Source organism: Etheostoma spectabile, chromosome 9 (genome assembly GCF_008692095.1).
Source record: "Etheostoma spectabile isolate EspeVRDwgs_2016 chromosome 9, UIUC_Espe_1.0, whole genome shotgun sequence".
NCBI lineage: Eukaryota > Metazoa > Chordata > Actinopteri > Perciformes > Percidae > Etheostoma > Etheostoma spectabile.
In genome coordinates, this window is record NC_045741.1 from 15002141 (window position 1) to 15022422 (window position 20282).

Here is a 20282-nt window from a genome sequence, read left to right on the forward strand (position 1 = left end):
AGAGTAAATGCAGAGTTCTGCAGTCTCTACAAAACTTGTTCACTGTGCCAATGAGGTCATGTTTTCAACTTAGTTTGTTTAAAAGAGATCTCAAAAAGATATGCATGTAAATTAAAAAATAAATAGATATAAAAAAAAAAGGTGAGCAATGGTTGAGGCAGGGAAAACATTTTGGGTATTTTTCATAAACTACTAAAATCACTTGAAAACAATTCAGAAAAAAAGCAGTGTGATGCAGAACACTTAATAAAATTTGTTTTGTTAAAATAAAAATCGTGAAGACTTGTGGGCCTTACCAGAGGTACGCATTCTTTTTGATCTGCTCATGTGGCCAAGCTGGGTGTCAGAGATGGATTACAACCTTTGTAGTAAACTTGTTAAACACTATCGGATAGTTTCCATTCCAGTGATCCCACACACTAACCTCTGCTGCTCTCCCTGTTGTTTTATTTTAATGTCTACTTTATGCATTTTGTGTATAATTGTTATTGCTCAGAAAGTGCACAAGCTAAAAAAAAAAACATTAGTCTCTATCGGAAAATCTTTCATTATACTGTACTGGAGTGGACTGGAATGTTGACTATACAGCATGGATGCATGTGCAGCATGTTGAATAAAATAAAAGTCTTAAAAGTGCTGTCTGGCCACATGTTCTGATCATTGCAGGTTATTGGTTAAAGTGCAAAACTTAAAGGCAGTGGTGAGAAGTAACTAAATACTGTACCATTTTGTTATGTTCTTGGGTATTTCCATTTTATGCTACTTTATACTTCACATTTCAAAGGTAATAATTACAATTTTAACTCCACTACAATCATTTGACAGATATAGGTACTGGTTACTTTTTACATTAAAAAAACACATGAAATGTGTATATGATATAAGGTAGTTCTATACTGTCTACCATGTAGTATACAAAGTATCTAAGGACTACAACATTAAAATGCTCTTATGTGTATTCGCGAGTGATGAAAACCATATATTATTCTATAATAACATAAGACTGTGTAAGGAGCCATTATGCATAATGAGTATATTTACTTTTGATAATTTAAGTAACATTTTGAATTCAGGACTTTTACTTAAGTAAAGGATCTATGTACTTATTCTACCACTGTTAAAAGGCTAATTAGGTAACAAAAAACTTAAACTACAGAAAGACTAAGAAACCCAAACTGAAGACTAAACTTGATAATCTAAGACCACATTGAAATGCAAAAAGTATTGAGTGTCTTGAAATGTAAAAAGTATTGAGTGTCTTGAAATGTAAAAAGTACTGAATGTCTTGCCCATGAATGTCAACTACAAGAGGGGCTTATCATGGTCTTGAAGTCATTAAAGGCAATACGCTTTCTTTTCTCTCCAGACAATAAGCCTGGTGCAAACAGAGGCATGAGGGATAAACTTATTGCTGATGTAAAAAAAACAAAAAACATTGCCATTACCCTTCAGACAACATCTTTTTGACCCTCTCTTTCTCTGCCGTCAGCTCCACTTCGGCACTCGTGCTGCGAAACAGCTTTTCCTCGCCCGGCCCGTTAACTGCGAGCAGCGGCGGAGAATGATGATCCTCCGACAATTCCTGGACCAACAGGGATGATGACAGGAACAGGACATGAGATATTTTGTAAAGTAAAAATTAAATCAGTAGCAGCTCTGTTAATACGACATTCATTTTATTCTCTATCAACGCTAAACCTGCTACTGGAAAACCAATAAAGTAGTATAAGGTTAGACAGACCAGAGTCCTCTAATATAGAGTGCCCATTTAGGGGACATAGCACTTAACAGGGTACAACTAGTATATTTTCTCTGCACTATATTATGTTATTTAGAGGGGTGTCCTAAATGACTTTAAGTGCTCCAATATGCCAGCATACCCATGAACAGATTTTTGATTAGTTGGATGTTACACTGTTTATACAAAGTTAAGCACAATTTACTGGGTTAAGAGGTTTAGGTTGAAGCTGGTGACAGGCCCATTACTGTCTTCCTATCAGACCTGTCATCAGAACAAAACGGACAAGACACAGTAGCGGAACAGGACAGAGCTCAACCTGACAGTGCTTGATATGTCCCATCTGTGCTCCTGTAAACAGGCTCCATGCAAAGCAACCAGCCATGTGTGGAGCCCAGCTGTCTTCATACAGCCTCAGAGATCTGACTGGCCTCTGATTCAACAGGAAATGACTGAAGTACAGGAACTAGGATCTACTGTAGATAATTGATAAGTGATCCATCGGATTGTTTAGAAGCCAACAGAACTAACTACGTCCTTCATGATATCACTAATACTATACAATAAGTAGTGGCTAATAATTGCTTGTTAATATTAACTAAAACACTTAGCTTGAAAGCTAGAACTCAGTGTTTTAGAGCAGAGGTTAGGGCTTCTCACAGTAACCAAATGGATCTGCAGCCACGATACAACGAGGAAGGTTCAACTTGTTTCTCTGGAGATTTGTAAGTCAAGTAAACTGCTATATCTGCAACAAAAGTCAGCAGCCTTTGCTTTTTCTTAAGTATTTAGGAGTAGCCTACAGTATAAAATAAAAGTACAGTACAAGAGGAGCCATTTCTCTTCCTCTTGTGTCAAAAGAGTCTTTGAATATGACATTACAGCATGCAGATGGCTTGACTCCAGCCTGGCACAGTCAACTCTAACCAATCTGCTTTCATATTTTCCTTCCATGCTGCCCAGAAATGGGTTCAAGCTTCCTTTCACAGTGTTGTGAACCATTTTCCTCAGTTTGAGGCTGTGGGCTAAAAGACTGAAAGAAAGTCTTTTATAAAAAGCAGGCAGATAAATTAGCTTGGGCATTTTTCTTTACCCCCGTCTATGTCTTTATTCTTCTTCTTTCTGTGTAGTAACCTAAACCTGAACTTGTCAACGACCAAGTGCCTCACTGAAGCATTACAACCCTGCACTTATTTTAAGAAAAAAAAGAAGAAGCAGCTTGTATTATTAATTTGTGCAAGCCTGAGTGTATTCCCCTGAGGCCCAAAGTTTATTATCAGGAGCTGAGCAGCTTTCTCTTTGACCTTATGGATGGATGTGGAAATAAAACACACAGCTGACTCATGTGGATGAGCACTGTGTCCAGTGAAAGGAACCCAAGAACGGGAAAAATCAAAGCTAATACAACTCCAGTTCAACCCCAAACCAAGGGATCGGCTGTGCGCATCTCTGAATAATTCATACTGTAGATCATGTTTAAGTCATAAATGGGATTACAAATTTACAGCAGTTTTTCCGTATGTTCTTCGCTAACAGGCCGAGTTGAAACAAGGCAGAGACACTAGAGTACAAGCCTACGACCAATGACTAATTAGGCTGAGTTCAAAGGAATTTTTTACTTTTAAAAAGGACAATTCAGTGCATTGTCTGTTCTCAGGGGATATTTGATGACGTGTGCAGTCTGGATCTTCTCAACTGTGATGAAGTAAATTCAGATGTATTTAGCTGCCATATTCTGTGCATCTTCGATAGAATGTACAGATTAAAAATTACATTTTGTGTTGTTGTTACTGTTGTTAACAAAACTTTAGTTTTATGTAGTAAACACCAGCTGGGCTTTAAAGCTAAATTTGCTCTGAAGTCAACTTTGATCAGACTCCAGATGAATTATTGAGCACATTAGTCCATACAACCCTGAGAAGCATGACTACAAACACAGCAGTGAAGCTGGTTGTCTTTGGATTGCTATTTGATTGTGGAGTGGAGTTGAGTGTGTGTTTTTACGCACCTGGGAGAGCTATGAGATGAAGATGTCCCATGGTGCATCGGAGAAAGGGAGAGGCAGATGAGGAGAAACAGAAAATAGTTACAAGATAATTAAAACCGTGCCATTATTTCAACCAGTGATCCATCCTGAGCTCAGTTCATGAAATCTTTACCATTCACTGTTTTCAAGGGGGCTTGGTTTCTACACAGCTATTCATTCATTTTATGTTTGAGAGAACAGAAGAAGATCATCAACAGGAACAGTGACTGCAAATGAAGGCTGAACTAAGAAAACAAACAGTCATCAAGAGTACAAGAGGCCAAAGCCTCGCCCACATTTGTTTGAGTGACATTTTCTTCTAGTCTTTACTTTATTATCGACCACCTAAAATACAACTATAAAGACCATGAAACCCGAGAAAAAAAATAAATGTGTTTGTGTGGACGCGCATGTTGAATTAACCCCAAAATTTCTAGGTCCTGAGAGGAGGCTTGCTTTGTAATCAATGGAAATCCCAGATACTTTAAATATTCAACGGCTTTCCTAAGAGCTTTCATCATGATGTCTCTGTGCCACTGTTAGTCTTAAGTACATCTACACTGTTTACTTATTTATCTGAGCATCAGTCCATTTGCTCCCTTAGCTTTATAAAGCTCCCGCACCGCGTTTCACAGAGACCCCACACCTGATTTATTTATTCATGCATCAGAGGTACATGCTCAGGCTTCCCTTGAAGCACCTGTCCTTCCGAATACACAACAACACACAGCCCAAAACCCACCCTTGTTTTTAGCTGGTTGTAATGCCAAGCCTATGGTTTAAAATATTGATGACTGGCATTTCTGTTTGCCTCTCTGCCTCTCTGCATCTGCACAGCTACCATGTATGGGAGGAGTTCACAAAGAAAAAAAGCTCCAATCAGCAAGCACAAATAAATGACATCTGTCACCTGTCAGAGGAGGAAATAGGCTTCCGTGGCCTTATAATGTTCAGTATACTGTTCAGATGATCTATGGGCAGATATGTCATCTCTTCTTTACTCTTTTTTGGCATTTATGTACCATTACTGTGTGGCTCATTGGTTCAAAACCTTTGTTTGGTCTGACAAACATCAACATCACATGTCATGTTTCCAAATGCGTTTTTTGAATTGATATTACAGTAGGCACATTCACTGCATTAACGATGGATATTGTTACGATAATTTCTTCATATAATACACAGTACTCTTGGAATTATCCATGTTAAGGCTTTGTCTCTATTTTTTTAAATAGAAAAACAGAAGAGTGTGCATTCATACTACCACCACTTAAACTAGCAATGCTGGACATTTCATTTTTATCCATTACTTTAAGCAATCTATTCTGATTTCTCTCCTCACTTGCTCACTAGTTTTTCACGCACTCTCCATCATTTACAAGATATGTCTACCAGCACCTCTAAAGCTCCCTAATTAACATGGTAAATTTTGTATGTTCAACATAAACCAAAAAAATTAAAAGTGACAGTTTGCAGTTTTTCAGTGGGCAAACTATTTCTTGGCTGGGACTGGTAACTTCCTGGAGTCTCCTCTGGTCGCCTGGAAACCTTGGCCAATAAGTAATCTGACATTTCTAACAAGTTTTAATTGTTCTAGTATTTTTGTTACTATTGTTCCATTTCTTTTTTAGGATTTGGGTCTTTCAAAACAAATATTAACTCACCTAAAATGCCCTGGCGGGTGTATTCTCTATTAATTTTAATATGTCAGTGATTCAATCAGAATATTTTGACTGTTTATCCTCTTGACTTCTTAAAGAACTAGTAAATGAATAGATTTATTAATTTAAACAATAAAACTAGACATTATACTGCACAACACATGCCATAAACACAGCAATGGTCAATACTAAAACCCTTAAATAAAGCATTTACTCAAAAAATAAATACATCCCATGAATATTATTTCATGGCATAAAAATGATTTTCTTCTTTACACTTGTCAGTTCTGCAATGCTTTCTATTTTGCTGTTGATTATTCTTCGTTTTTATCTCACTGAACTTCACCATCTTCTTTATCTCATCTCTGAGCTCTGCAAATAAGCATGAAAGCTGGAGCTTTACTGCATGCAGATCCCCTGCTGCCATCCATATATATCAGAGGCAGAGTATGCTCTGTGGAGCTCAAGGCTGCAGAGATGGCTCTGCAATACTGATGGTTACTGACCACGACTGTTACTGACCAGCTGAATGGGATGCAAAACATCCTGATATAGAGGAGGAAATTAAAACAAGACAAAATACTGCAGCTTCCCTCCAACATTTGTTGTAGGTTTATTGTGATATAAGGTTTGCATATTTGGCTGTATGTTTGCTTCCAGTATTATTCAATTACCATTCTACCAACAAAAAGGTAGTTCCAACATTGAACTCAAACATTACTCAAACATTATTGTGTATACAACTCCAGAAGTCAGTGATCTTTACAGTTTTCTTCTTCTTTACAATAACTATGAGAGGTTTGTGGAAAGCTTTAAACAGTACTAAACTGTTGGTAAATAAAAGCCTTAATGGAGCTCTTAACTGGCCTTATAGCCATCAATACCCAGCCGTATGTCATACGTACAATAACCTTGTATACTCACACTCCATAACAGCTTTGATTGGGTATTATTTCTATATAACACAGGTTCAGACAGTCAGCACTATGGTGTTTTACAACATGCAACAGTGAGTCAGAAGATGTGGTAATAACCTCAACAACACTTCTATGTTTGCCTGACACAAAATCAATGACTGCTGCTGTGTTTCTAGAAATCGGTGCAGGCTGCTCGCCCCAGTCCAACCTCGCAGTACTGTCCAGGTGGTGTTTTTGCATGTGTTTTACCCAACAGGCAAACCGGTCTCTCGTTGCCATGGTTTGATATTACATCAATGCTTGCTGACCCTGGCCTTTGACCTCTGTGTGTACATTTTGACTTTGCACTTTACACCAAGGCCATGAAATCAGCCGTTTAACACTTAATTTATTCACCGCAATTAAAAAAAATTCATCCATTCATTGTTATCCATTTTTATTCCAACATAGGAACACCAGTGTTTTAGAGTACAGTACTTGCCGTTATATCTTACAGCAACTCTTCCTGGCCAAAGCGGAGACATGCAGGAGAAGGAACTTCATTTGCAGTGTACAACTGGCAAGAATTGCAATATCAAGTTACTAATCATGCGTAAAACAGGATCAATTCATTCAATCCATCCATTTTATTACCTTATCCGTTTTTTCACTCCTAATTTACAAACATTTACATCTCAAACTAAGCTGTTGTCATTGACTCCTAGTCTCAAAAATTTGAGATAGGAGATCAAAAAGAAAACAGCGGATCAATGTCTAATACACTAAGGCATTAGCAAACTGAGCCCTAATCTGATGTGAAGTGTTTCAGTTAAAAGCTAATTTGCAACCATCAAAAGGATTTTTTTACACTCAACCTAAAAAATATATTTTCATTAAGATTAGAATGACAGGAGCTCGGCTCACTTTAACAAGACAGACTCCCCTGAAAACGTGATTTGTGAAATTTTGGGGTGTTTCTAAAAATACTGACAATGTGTCATTTTGACGTGCAATTTCAGTTTTTTGTAATGTGATCATCGTGGATTATAACGTGTAAAATTGCAAAATTATTCATTCATCCATCCATGACAGCGATTCAGACCTAATTCACTTCAATAAAGATAACTATAAATGCTATTCTTGGCATGAGCATAAAGGCGTGGCGGCGCTGAGGTAAAAATTCAACTCATGTTGAGTACATGTTAACTCAAAGTTTTGTAAAAAAAAAAAAAATACATAAATGTTGGAGGCCATTAATTGGCGCACAAAGCTCTTGAAATCCATTCTGCATTCTGCAGAAGGAGCTGAAGAAATAATTTCCTCTCGGGTTGAAGAGGGTGATGGTAACAGCTCGTCAGAGGCTGATCACGATCCTAACCCCTCTTGCTCCTCTCTCCCGTTAAATTGGAACAGACAGCAGTGGAGAGACTGGAAGAGCCAATATACATGGCTGTTTGTTCAGGATAGAAGCTTGGAGTGCATCACTAAGGCCTGAACGGAACGGAGAACATTATGCTATTCTTCGGTAGCCTATAACTATAACTTTAACTTTAACCGTTGTTCATGTGATATCTCAAAGACAGCCTGATGCTTTGCTTATAGACTATTTGTGGGTGGCTGTTTGACCTATCAATTCCTGTCGATAAAAGTGTAATGGGGTAAATCCTGTATAGTGCATACACTTGTAGCTGTTATGTAAATACACAAGTCATTGTAAGTTACAAGTGCACAACCCCCCCGGTGAAAAAAATAAATTAAAAAGGTGGGCTTCCCCCAAAGGCCACGGTATAGTACAATAACATTGCAGCCGTTCGAACAGGGTGTATCCTAGTAGTTGATTTTGATGTTGTAAATGTCAGAAGAACTGCCCCAGTCTTGTGATCTACTTGTAATGTCACTACAGTGCACTTTGTTTTTTAACAGGGAAAAGGTGAAGGACGAAAAGTTTCCACTTCAGGCAAACTCTTACTCCATTGGCAGGATAAAAGCTGGCCATTGTCCTTTCAGCAGCAGCTAGATTCTCTTCAATTATAGACGATTCAGCTTTCCTCCATTCTCCTGACCCTTCAATCTTCTTTCTCTCACCCCCGGCCATTACTGCCCATCCAAAACACCTTCAGCGCCAGCGTTTCTTTCTGCCTACAATATCCATTTGTCATGCATGAAATCTTTTAATGGAGTTAACCAATGGGAGAATAATGGAGTGGCCAGATGGGAATATATCTGATCCCTTGTGATTCAGTATATGTCTAAAATAGAAACAAAGTCACCAAGTTCATTGGGGTATTACCACTTCACTCTGTTGTAATGGCCTGGGGGTTACACCATCATGTCCTTTTAAGGTCCTGAACCTCAAACTGTTGACCATTAACCCTATTAAAGGCCACTGCTAGACAACAATTTTATAGTATATTCATTCTAAAGTCTGATATACAAACCTTTCAGAATTTTATAAAATAATAAAAGTGGTTTTTGGATCTTTACCAGCAGTGATGTCTGCACACAGTGGACAATTTGCTTGGTCTAATAGTCACACTATTATAAATAAAAAAATAAAAAAATCAACCTATTTTTTTATCTCTCCTCATTACCCTTAATTCTTTAAAATTGGAATGAAACTATCCCTCATGCAGATTGTTTTGATTTATATCCCTGCCATTTGAGAATGTTTCCACCTCTCCAGTATAACGGCAGTAAACAAACATTAATTTTGTTGCTCAAAGCCTCTCAAATATCAATTTAAGAAACTTAACAATAAAACAGAGTTTTACCTCTGGAGCTGCAATGTTGAGCGCAGGGTTGGCTAGTTCAAACCGCTCCTGAGATTTCTCTCTGGCCAGACGGGCCGTCTCCTTCACCTCCTTAAACTGCTCTGCAAACTGCAGGTGGAGAGAAAAGACAGAAGTTACACTGTCCGCCAAGATAACCTAGAAACTCAAACAACATACAGTACTTGCATCATCCGTAAATCTTCTTTTTGTACATGATAATGTAAGTTCATATATCTGACTTCTTGGCTGTATTACTTATTTATCATGCGGCTTCATTCTGGCATAACAAATATTTGTTCCATTTATTGTTGAGATGCTGTGACCTCAGACTCCTTTTTGTTCTTCATCTGTAATTTCATTATAGCAATCCAAGCATAGTTTGCACTCACTCTTGATGACAGCTGAATTTAATGTAGAAGAAACACATCTGTGTCTGACAGATGTTCTCAAAATGTCATGTTTTCTCAAAGTAAAATCCATATCTCGCAGACAAAATAGTTATTGTGGGAGGAAGTGTATGACAACTTGCATCATGGTTAAGAACAGATACTGGAGACATTTTGGGTCTATGTTTAAATTACATCCAGCTGCATGAGACACTGACAGACTAAAAAATATGTTAATATGCATTGAAAATGGGAGGACATCATCACATCACTGTACACTCCTGCTGCATAGTTCCTCTTTTTCACCCTCTCCTTCTCTGTGTAATATATATAATAAATGAAAAACTCTGAAGTATTGATGTATTTTGTTTAAATGTTGCCCAGGTGTGTGTGAGCGACGTTTACCTGCTGCAGCTGCTGCTCCGTGGAGAAGCCCAGACCGTAGACGGTGTTGGCCCTGCTGTCTGCCCACTGACCAAACTTCTGGGAGGTTTTGGTGAAAGTCATGTTGGGGGTGATGGTGCTGTTAATGATGGCCTGACATGACAGACAATACAACATGTAATAAACAACATGACCAAAAATATATTTTTAGGAGATCCCAGTGGGAAAAGTGGGATGTTGATATATACTTGTTGGATATATACATAAAAACAAAGCAAGAACAGAGAGTTGTAAACATGTTGTATTATCAATATGCACACTGGAGGGTGTTCAGCCACAATTTATAGAGGGTCAACCCTAACATAAATCTGACATACAGATAGAAGAGAAATTATGTTTATATTGTTAAATTTCTTTTAAATGATTTATACTTAATCTTTGCTACACAAATAAAGTAATTTGTTTACTGTAACACATTTATCTTTTTTGTTTTAATATTTTTAATACTTTTTTAAAATCACGTTTTATACCGTATTTAAAACAATTTTTTCCACTTCATTAATTCCTTCTGTTTTAGATTTTTTAAGTAAATCTTCATCACAGCTATTGTAAAACTACAGTATCTGTGACGAAGTTGCATTAACTGCTGGGGTGCTGCAGTTCCATGTTAATCATATGCATTAATTAAGCTACGTTACATGCTTAAAATACCTTCAAAATGTCATTTTAAAAGACACAACCAAGACACAATATCCAGAACCAACAAGAACATTAATAATTTATGTCATCTTTAAATGCCAAATTTATTTCCGCTCATTGTTATTTTTCCTTTGCATGTACTTGACCAGAAAATATGCTGATTTTCCTTTGATTATCAAGAGGCCAACTCTTCACTGTGCAGCAGCTGATTACAGTAAACAGGCTGGTGTCTGTTTCAGTTCTATGGCTTTCTTTAGGATCATTAGCAACAATAAATAAAACGGGAACATTAATTACAAAATTCACATTTAGATAATGTAGTTGTCGGAATCTGCAGTTGTGTCATTTACAGTTAAAAACATTATAGAGGTCTATTGGAGAACAATGCGTGCAAAAAAAAAGACATCCAACAGCCAGGCCAGAATGAGAGGTAAGTGAAAAAGCTTGTTGTGGTGTGCGTTGATCTGTTCAGAAATACTCTCTAGCGAACAGTCTGATGAGGTGGATTTGTTGCCAAATGTAGATTTCTTTGGTCTCTTCTCCAAAAGCCCCAAGTCTCAGGGAGCTAAATTGGCACAACTGGGTGATAACTACAAAGAGTTTTCATTTTAGGTGAAATGCGGTCAGTGCTGGTGTTATAAATATTCTTGGACTAATGCATCCATACCCATAACAGCCAAAACCAAACGGAAAACAGATTTATTTACATTAATCCGAAGAATCTGCAGGATAGGGAGCTAATGAGGATTTGATACAGAAGAGTCCTTACTAGTGTAATACTAATATTAATATGTGATAAATAAAAAAAACAAACACTGGATCTGTTCGCAGCCGAGTGAAGCGGCTGGGATGAGGATCAGCACCTCTAAATCTGAGGCCATGGTTCTCAGCAGGAAAACGATGGAGTGCCTTCTCCAGGTATGGAATGAGTCCTCACCACAAGTGAAGGAGTTTAAATACCTTTGTGAAGGGACAATGGTGCAGGAGATTGGTCGGAGAATCTGCACAGCGAGTGCGGTTTTATATTCCATTTATTGCACAGTTGTGACAAAAAGAGAGCCGAGTCAGAAGGCAAAACTCTACCGGTCAGTGTTCGTTCCTACCCTCACCTCATGAAGGCTGGGTCATGACCAAAAGAACAAGATCCGGGGTACAAGCGGCCGAAATGGGTTTCCTCAGGAGGGGGGCTGGCGTCTTCCTTAGAGATAGGGCGAGAAGCTCAGTCATCCATGAGGATTTCCGAGTAGAGCCGCTGCTCCTTTGCATCTAAAGGAGCCAGTTGAGGGGGTTCGGGCATCTGGTAAGGATGCCTCCTGGGCGCCTCCCTAGGGAGGTGTTCCAGGAACGTCCAGCTGGGAGGAGGCCTTGGGGATGACCCAGTACTAGGTGGAGGGATTATATCTCCAACCTGGACTGGGGACGCCTCAGGATCCCCCCGTCAGAGTTGGCTAATGTGGCTCGGGAAAGCAAGTTTAGAGTCCCCTGCTGGAGTTGCTACCCCCGTGACCCGATACCACATAAGCGGACGAAGATGGATGGATGGACGGATGGATGATAAAAAACAAAAAACTCACTGCTGCGTGCAGCAAGCTGCAGAATGTTACTACAGAGGGAAATGGCTCAACAAAAGATTGATTTGACTTTTCATGAAGTCCCTTGTTCTGGCTTTATTTGACAGAAATACTATGATCAATTTTAAACACAGACCACTTAATAATCAAACAATGCTGAAAAAGACTTTTAAAAAGAAAGCTGGTTTAAAGGATGATTTATTGGTACTTTTCTCGTCTTAAAAGACTAAGAAGAATGACTTGCCTTTTTGTGTACCTTGACCTGAAAACCAAATATCAATATGTGTAATGTGAACACATGAAATAACATGTATGCATACTTTTCTGTGCAGTCATGTGTGTGGTGGGCTCCCACCTTTGTCCCACCAACACTGATGATGCGGTAGACGCTACGACTGGCATCGTAGAAGAAGGACACGGTGACGGCGTGTTTGCTGGTTGGCAGCCAGTTGCGCTTAGTGGCCGGGTCAATCTGGAAGACATGAGCTCTGGCGCTGAAGATGGGCTGCTCCCTTAAAAATACACAACAGAACTTAATGTTATGAAAGAATCTTTTGGAAAGCATCTCATTTGGTGAAATGTTGTGCTATTAATCACTTTGTAACAGCACGTGTCACTTTTTTGAGGGACGTGAATGAATCTATCTTCTGCCTGAACTCTTCATTTGTCACTCAGCTCTGTAACAAACAGTGAGGTGAGCCTGAGGTTAAGTGTTACATGCATGAATTTAAGAAGTATAAATCTGCCTGCATGTGATACTCGTCGCTGAGCCAGTTTCTCCGCGGAGAAACTCACCTCAGGGGCTCCGACTATAAAGATGAGCGAGCAGACTGTCATCCCAAGTCTAATGCAAACTCTAAACATCATTATTATACACTGATCTGAAAGTCAGTTAAAAACTACAACTTAACTTTACCATTTTAATTTGAATTTTTCAGTGCTCTGAGCACCACAACTTCCATTCATCTTCATGTTATCGAGGTGGTGGGAGAACAGATATTTAAAAAAACAAGACAAATGAAACCAAACCTCAGGCAGAAAAACTGGTTTTGCACATGCCATTATACTATTTGTGGTGTGTTGCGAGTCGAGCACCAGACCAAGCCAGATGTTTTGTCATCAATATTATCCTATAACGTTTGCTTTATTCATTTTATTGACAGCATGTTTATAAATATATTACCTAGTATAGACATATTCTGGATGGTGTACATTTTCAGACAAAGCAAAAATTAATTTAAGCTTTGATGTGCTGCTTTTTTGAAATAATTAAGGCAAAAATGATATAAATACATTCAGTTATCCTTTTGAGCTATGCAATGCTTGGAAAATGGAAATGTCACACAGTAACCCCTTTTTTAGTACACAAATCAAAGCCAAAGGGCTAAGACATCTATACACATCACTGAAATTAATGGAATATCATTATCATCTTGTTCATCTGTTTTGAGTGCAAATCATTGACTTGTTTGGCACTTTGAAGGCCCCATTAACAATGGATAAAGCTATAGAAAAATAACCCCAATTCCGAATGCAATTGTGTTTTTTAGGAACCTTGGGGTCACTGATGTTCTGGTGCAATGAGGCTATTTGTGCAAATGAAGCTGAAGATTTGCCAACTGCTAGCAGTCCAATTAGCCATCCTGGTCTCTTTGAAGAACCATGCTGTGGGGCCTCTAACCGTGGATAGAGGCTCACAGGCATTGAGGGACTCTGCGATGAATTCATGCAACATTACACAGCTAATAGAGATTGCATAATGTCAATGTATGCAATGAGCCATTCCCATTGCAAGTCCATTATATAGACATTAATGAGGATAATGTGTGCAGGGAGGAGGCGTTTTTCTTTGTCTAAGCAAGAGAAATAATTTATATAGGTCAGCATTATCTATATGAAGCATTGTTCCCACTGGGTTTGGTTGGAATTACTGTACATTTGCATACACACAATAGTCAATATTGTTTCAACACAGATTACTGTAGCTACAATTGACAATAGACAATAGCAGCACAGCCAAGGAAGCAGATTTAGGTGTCAGTCAGGTCCAGATGGCTACAGCTAAAATACAATAAATACAAATGTGGGTCAAAGTTAACTGTACAACAGGGAGTCACGGTACAAAAATTACCAATGTAGTTTGTGATACACAGCAGTTTTGCTTCAATTCAGATATTCTGATAACTCCCCTTCCAGTTTCTTGCAGGGGTTACAGACTCTTGTTTGTTTGCTGCCACATAAATAGGATTTCTATGATAGTAAAAGATTGAAAGCTGAAGACTAAAAGTTTTGATTTTTGTTTTGATCAAAGCACACTGGTATTTCTTTTATATATATATATATATATATATATATATATATATATATATATATATATATATATATATATATATATATATATATATATATATATATATATATATATATATATATATATATATATATATATATATATATATATATACACACATAAAAATAAATAAATATATATATTTTTTTTCCTTTTCTTTTTTTTCCTCTTTTTTTAAATGAACCTTAATGGATGAAGATTGTGGGTGCACATCATCTAAATTGTAAAAATGGACAACAAACTTTGGTCAAAGCAAAAGACAATGTGCATTTTTTATTTATTCATAATCACTGATTCAATGACATCATGGGAATACAAGGCTCGTACCTAACTAGCTTAGCTTATTATGTCTTATTGTGTCATGCTGCTTAAAAAGTTGATTTCAGCCATGTGAGCTCTTTCTATGGACCTTTTACACAGCAGATATTTTGACATAATTAGCAGAAAAGGTGCAATCAATAACAATAATAGTGTCCCGCTACCGAGTATACTGGCTCTCTGTCATGACCAACTAGAACACCTCAATGGAATGAAGCCAATAATGGTTTCATTTACACCTGTGTTTCTCCCTCTACAACAACCAAAATGTCTGCCAATAAAAATGATCACAGCCATGAACAGGGAGGTATTCTGATTCTTGACACTGACTCTTACCAAACTTTTCTTTCAAGTATCAAAATGTGCGGCAATAAACATGCTGCTGTTGCAATACAGTTGTTGCTATAGCAGCGAACACAGTTATGTGTCGTGTTGGATTAAATCTTAGACATGCCAATGCCAACTTTTTACTGCATGTTTGCAATACATGCTTCATGATGGCACTGATAAAGAGTTTGGACTGTAGTTGACATGTCACTGCTGGGTTTCGGGATTTTTATGCCGGTAACACCAATCGCAAAATGTGAAAGGCTGTTGTAAGGTATTGTGTGCAATGTTTTTCCAACCAGAAAACACATGGGATACGTTGCCATTGTAGAACTGTTTTCATGCACTTCTAAGAAATAACATGGCAGGAGATTAAAACGTCACAAATTTAGCCACAAAGTTGGCAACAGTCGATCATCATTTGGCCAGGAAAACACAGATTTTATTTGGCTGTTAACTCAACCACTTGAATTATTTCTACCTGTAACCTCTGCCCAATTATGCCCACAATTAAGGTTGCAGTAACCTAAGAGTTCAATCTGCATCCTGACAAAAACAATAACCAAACACTGCTAAAGACAGGGCATTTGTAGGGCAACCTGGATGTAGCCTCCAAGCATTCAATAATGCATATTATTCCCCAGCTTGAGCATTTCAGTCGATAGACAGAGTTATCATCTCTATCACCTTTAACTGCCAGTGTGCTATTGCCCTTGAGCAAGGCCATTTTAGCAACAATTTATAAAGTGAAAAAAGGTTTTGGTTAATAGTAAAAATTGCTGGTTCTTTCACAGTTTCTCTACCAATTTTAAGAAAGAAAAACAAGTTTCCAGGATAGTGTGTCAAAGCTTTTCAGGAAGGAGAGTTCAATCAAAACATTTATCTCACTTGCAAGAGGTAAAATCCAGCTCAAACAGACACAAATCAAGCAAAGAAACAGCACCATTAAGAAGGTGCTTAATTATGCTCAATAAAACTAATGATCTGGCTGCGTAGCTGATAACCAGGACATTAAAAGGCAATAGGCCAATAAGTCAAAAATAAAGAATTAAGATAAAAAAAGAGCTTCTCTCAGGATTTTTATTCTATCATATTCTCATCTTAATGACAAACAATGACTGACTACCCATCAGCTCCAATGCCGTCACAGCGGATCACACAGAAATTAACAATCCGTCATTCATTTGGCCCGTCTTGATGTTGCTCAGTGAAAAGCCTGTCAAGCTAATCAGCTCAGACAGGATGCATCCCGTCAAGGTTTGATGAGATGAGCAGATTAAAACTGGATTAAATTTTCCCCCCCGAGTTGAGGGAGAGCAAACACTACACAGCTGCTTGACAGCCACAGAAGCTGTATAACCTAATGCAGGGCATTAGAGAGGAGTGTAGTTGACGAGAGGAGTGAACCTGTTGTATACAGTCAATGCTATGAACCTGTGTAGCCTTTTATCAAATCAGGTGTTGTGAGGGTAAAACCCCACATTACTAAAAGGAGAGAGCTACTCATATCTGACAGCCTGAAGTGCTGTCATTTAAATCGTTAAGCTAAAATTTAAGAACCTCAAATCAGCCCAACATATTTAACCCCACAGGAATATAAGTTACCACATTTACGTCTGATAAAAGAGCAATATAGTATCTAAATAGCTCCACTGGTTGTGCAATACCACCATGTAACAATGCTCAATCACAATCAAACTTCTGCACATTTTGAATTACGGAAATGTTTGCAGCAAAATATACTTAAGTAACCAAAAACACAAAAACTCACACAGCCATCCTTTTATCATTACCATGTACACAGAATGATAATGTTGGGGCTGGTTGAAGTGGAGCTACATCATATACTATTTGGTAGTCATCCATCTATTCCAGGTCAAATATACATTGGCCCATCCCCCCCCCTCCATCATACTGTACACACATCAGTGTGTGAGTTGAGGGAGAGCTGTGTTCAGATTACAGCTCAGCAATTAAATGGGTCAAAAACATGTTTTATGAGGTGTAAACTGTTTCAGGCACTTTGTCACATTTTTGTTTCCCCAGGATTGAGAATGAAAACCTCACTGACTCTGTAGGTCTCATAGTGTCTTACTTAAAGTGTCATATTATGCTAATTTTCAGGTCCATAATTTTATTTAGGGTTACATCAGAATAGATTTACATAATTTAATTTTCAAAAGACACCGTATTTTTGTCATTTCTGGGAACGATTACCTTATTGTGGTGGAGAGATTTGTGTGTCCCTATGAACCTGAGGGCTGTGTTGTCTGGAGCTGTGTGCTCCAGGTAGGGTCTCCCATGGCAAAGTGGTCTCAGGTGAGGGGCCAGACAAAGAATGGTTCAAAAACCCTATGAGTGAGCGAGGCAGAGAGGGAGCCCAGGTAGGCACAGTCAAAAGAAGCTATGTGGCATCATTCTCTCCATCCCATGGGCCCACCACCTGTGGGAGGAACCGCTGGGGTCGGGTGCCACATGGGAGGCAGCAAAGGTCAAGTGCCCCTAGACGGACCAAACCCGGGAGGCAGAGGCTGGCTCTGGGGACGTGGAACGTCACCTCTCTGTGGGGGAAGGAACTGGAACCTGTGCGTGCAAGTACCTAGGTAAGGACTACTACCCAGTCAGAGACAGAGTTTGAGAGCGTGCCACGCTAGCAGCTAGGCGAACATTATAACGTGTTCCAAAGTGACGCACGGTCGTCACGGAGGTAAAGACTAGACTACAATAGAGCTGTTTAGAGCAGTTTGTGAACAGTGTTTTCTGATGGAGATGGTAAGTCCCTTTTGGTTGGACTTTGGGCTTTTTCACTTGGTAAACCAAAATATTTATGACACAATAAAGGAAAGGGAAAAGCCAAAAAAGCATAACATGAGCACTTTAAGCCTCTAACTGGGTAAGATGAGGTCCTATGGGGAAGTTTTAAGTTAAGCTATAAACACACGGAGGTTTAATAAATGGAAAAACAAGGTACCACTACACTATAAAAAAATAAAATCATAGAAACCACACTGACCTCCTACCAAACAGATTAAAAGTTAATTTTTTCTAAGATTATTTTTTGGGGCCTTTGAGGCTTTACTTTTATAGGACAGATGAAGACGTGAAATGGGAGAGAGAGGGGAAATGACATGCAGCAAGTGGCCGCCGGTTGAAGTTGAACCCGCAGCCACTGCGTTGAGGAGTAAACCTCTGTATGTGTGCGCCTGCTCTACCAACTGAGCTAACCCAGCCACCTGATTAAAAGTTCTTTTAAAGCATTTTGAGGGCAATAACAAGCCACAACTTTATAAAATATCCCTTTGGAGTTTGTTCTGTGGAAGAGCACTAATTACAAATATTATTTTTAGTCTATCTTTCAAGAGAAATGTGGGATGTTATTTCATAATTAGAAAAACTCACATTAAAGCCCATCACAAGTGCCTCAGCCAACTTTGTTTCCAAACTCAATTCCTCCCTGCTCTCTAATGCACATTAGAGAGCAAGTAATGATTATTTCAATCATTTATTAATACATAAATTATTTTCTCCATTCAAAATCATTAGGTTTATAGAATGACAGAAAAAATGTTTGTCACATTGTCCCAGAGGTCAACAAACACTCCAAACTTAAAAGATATTCAGTTCATCACTTCACATTAGACAGAAGCAAAACTGAAAATCATTCAAATTAAGAAGCTGGGACAAAATAATATTCAACATCAAATGAGATTAGTAGTTTATCCAAATAATTTTCTCTCTAATTTCTAAATTGTCTTTAGAGGAAAAAATCAAAGTCAAAGTATTATTAATAGTCTCCCTAAGGAGAAATTTGTTTTGGACACTGAGTAACTTACTTTGCTGCAAGAGTTACACACACAGAGTTACAAACGACAAGCACAGGGTTAAAAACTATTAAAAGACAAATGTCAACAGTCAACATATGGGCTATTCAAAGGGCTGTGCAAATTGCATATTTACCATTTTCTATACTAAAATAAGATAAAAGCCATCCTTCAGAAAACAAAACAATAAAAAAAAAAAAAAGTATTCATCCTTTTCATCCATCACAGTCACAGATATACATTTAAGAATTCATAGTCATATGTTCATCGCTGCTCATTAATAAGCTTAACTGTGAGAGGAACAAATGAGTGCTTATACCTGTTATATTTACACAGAGGAACCTTGTACCTCTTTGAGTTCAACAGCTCAAACTGTGAAAACAAAACATGAGCTTTATCAGACAGAATGGTCTTAGCCTGCCTGATTGTTGCCTGATCAAAAAGCTCCTGCGGGTTAAGAGGTGCAGGTGTTCCCATAATTTTGCCTGCCGTCTTAACCAGATTGAAAATCTGAGTTTTAGATTTTACTGTCAAATTCCCAAACCAGCTGGTAATACCATACCGAAGAATTGACTATTGTTACTCTATAGAAGATTAACATATTTTTACAGACCCCAAACACTCAAAGTCAGGCCAAATAAAAAAAAAAAAGAAAAAAAAAAAAAGAATTGTCTTAATTTTTAGGGGCAATAGTGCTGGAGATGTGCTAAAACCAATGTGAGTTACTGGAGAAGCCTTTGAGAGCTGGTTTTGTGAAACACTGGCAGAACCACCACTTTTCCAATGAAGGAAAGCTAGTTCTCTTTGGGATTTAAAACAAAAACAAAAAACAACAACATGTATTCAGGGTCAGAGTGGAGGAGACAGAAAAGACATACTCCGAAAAAAAACCTGGGAGACACAGAAGAGAAAGCTCTGCTGGGATCAGAGCCCAGGCAGGCAGGCCAGCGGGGGAAACAGGGCTGAATCCTCAAGTGTAGCTCAAACCTCTACCAGCAAAACAACTTGGCATGCCTCTCTGGGACATTTTATCTTTACTTGTGCACGTCTTTGTATTCGTGCACCACACACGTCTGCAGGGGACGCAGGGGGCCGTAACTGCTGCATCATCTGATGATTTTAATGTGGTGCCAACTGATGGATTTATAACTACACGTTCCCTCAAAAGCTAGCAAGCTCTGTCTCACATTCACACCCATACAAATAAAATAATTCCATTAAGGGAAATATTACAAATTCCTGCCATAAACAGAAAGACTTCTATGATGGCTCCATCTGGACGACAGACAATATATATATATATATATATATATATATATATATATATATATATA

The 20282-nt window shown here is 38.2% G+C and overlaps 1 protein-coding gene across 3 annotated transcripts in view; it reads right to left on the reverse strand.

Moving 5' to 3' along the window:
• homer3b (homer scaffold protein 3b) overlaps positions 1–20282 on the reverse strand; it is a 43718-nt gene that overhangs the window by 14763 nt on the left and 8673 nt on the right. For 2 of the 3 annotated variants that reach the window (XM_032524991.1, XM_032524988.1), the window contains 5 exons: positions 12488–12644; positions 9884–10015; positions 9093–9200; positions 3747–3755; positions 1446–1582 (listed from right to left, as the gene is read on the reverse strand). In XM_032524991.1, the coding sequence (XP_032380882.1) occupies positions 1446–1582; positions 3747–3755; positions 9093–9200; positions 9884–10015; positions 12488–12644 (543 nt within the window). The remainder of the gene's footprint in view (positions 1–1445; positions 1583–3746; positions 3756–9092; positions 9201–9883; positions 10016–12487; positions 12645–20282) is intronic. The other variant, XM_032524989.1, reaches the window with a different exon arrangement.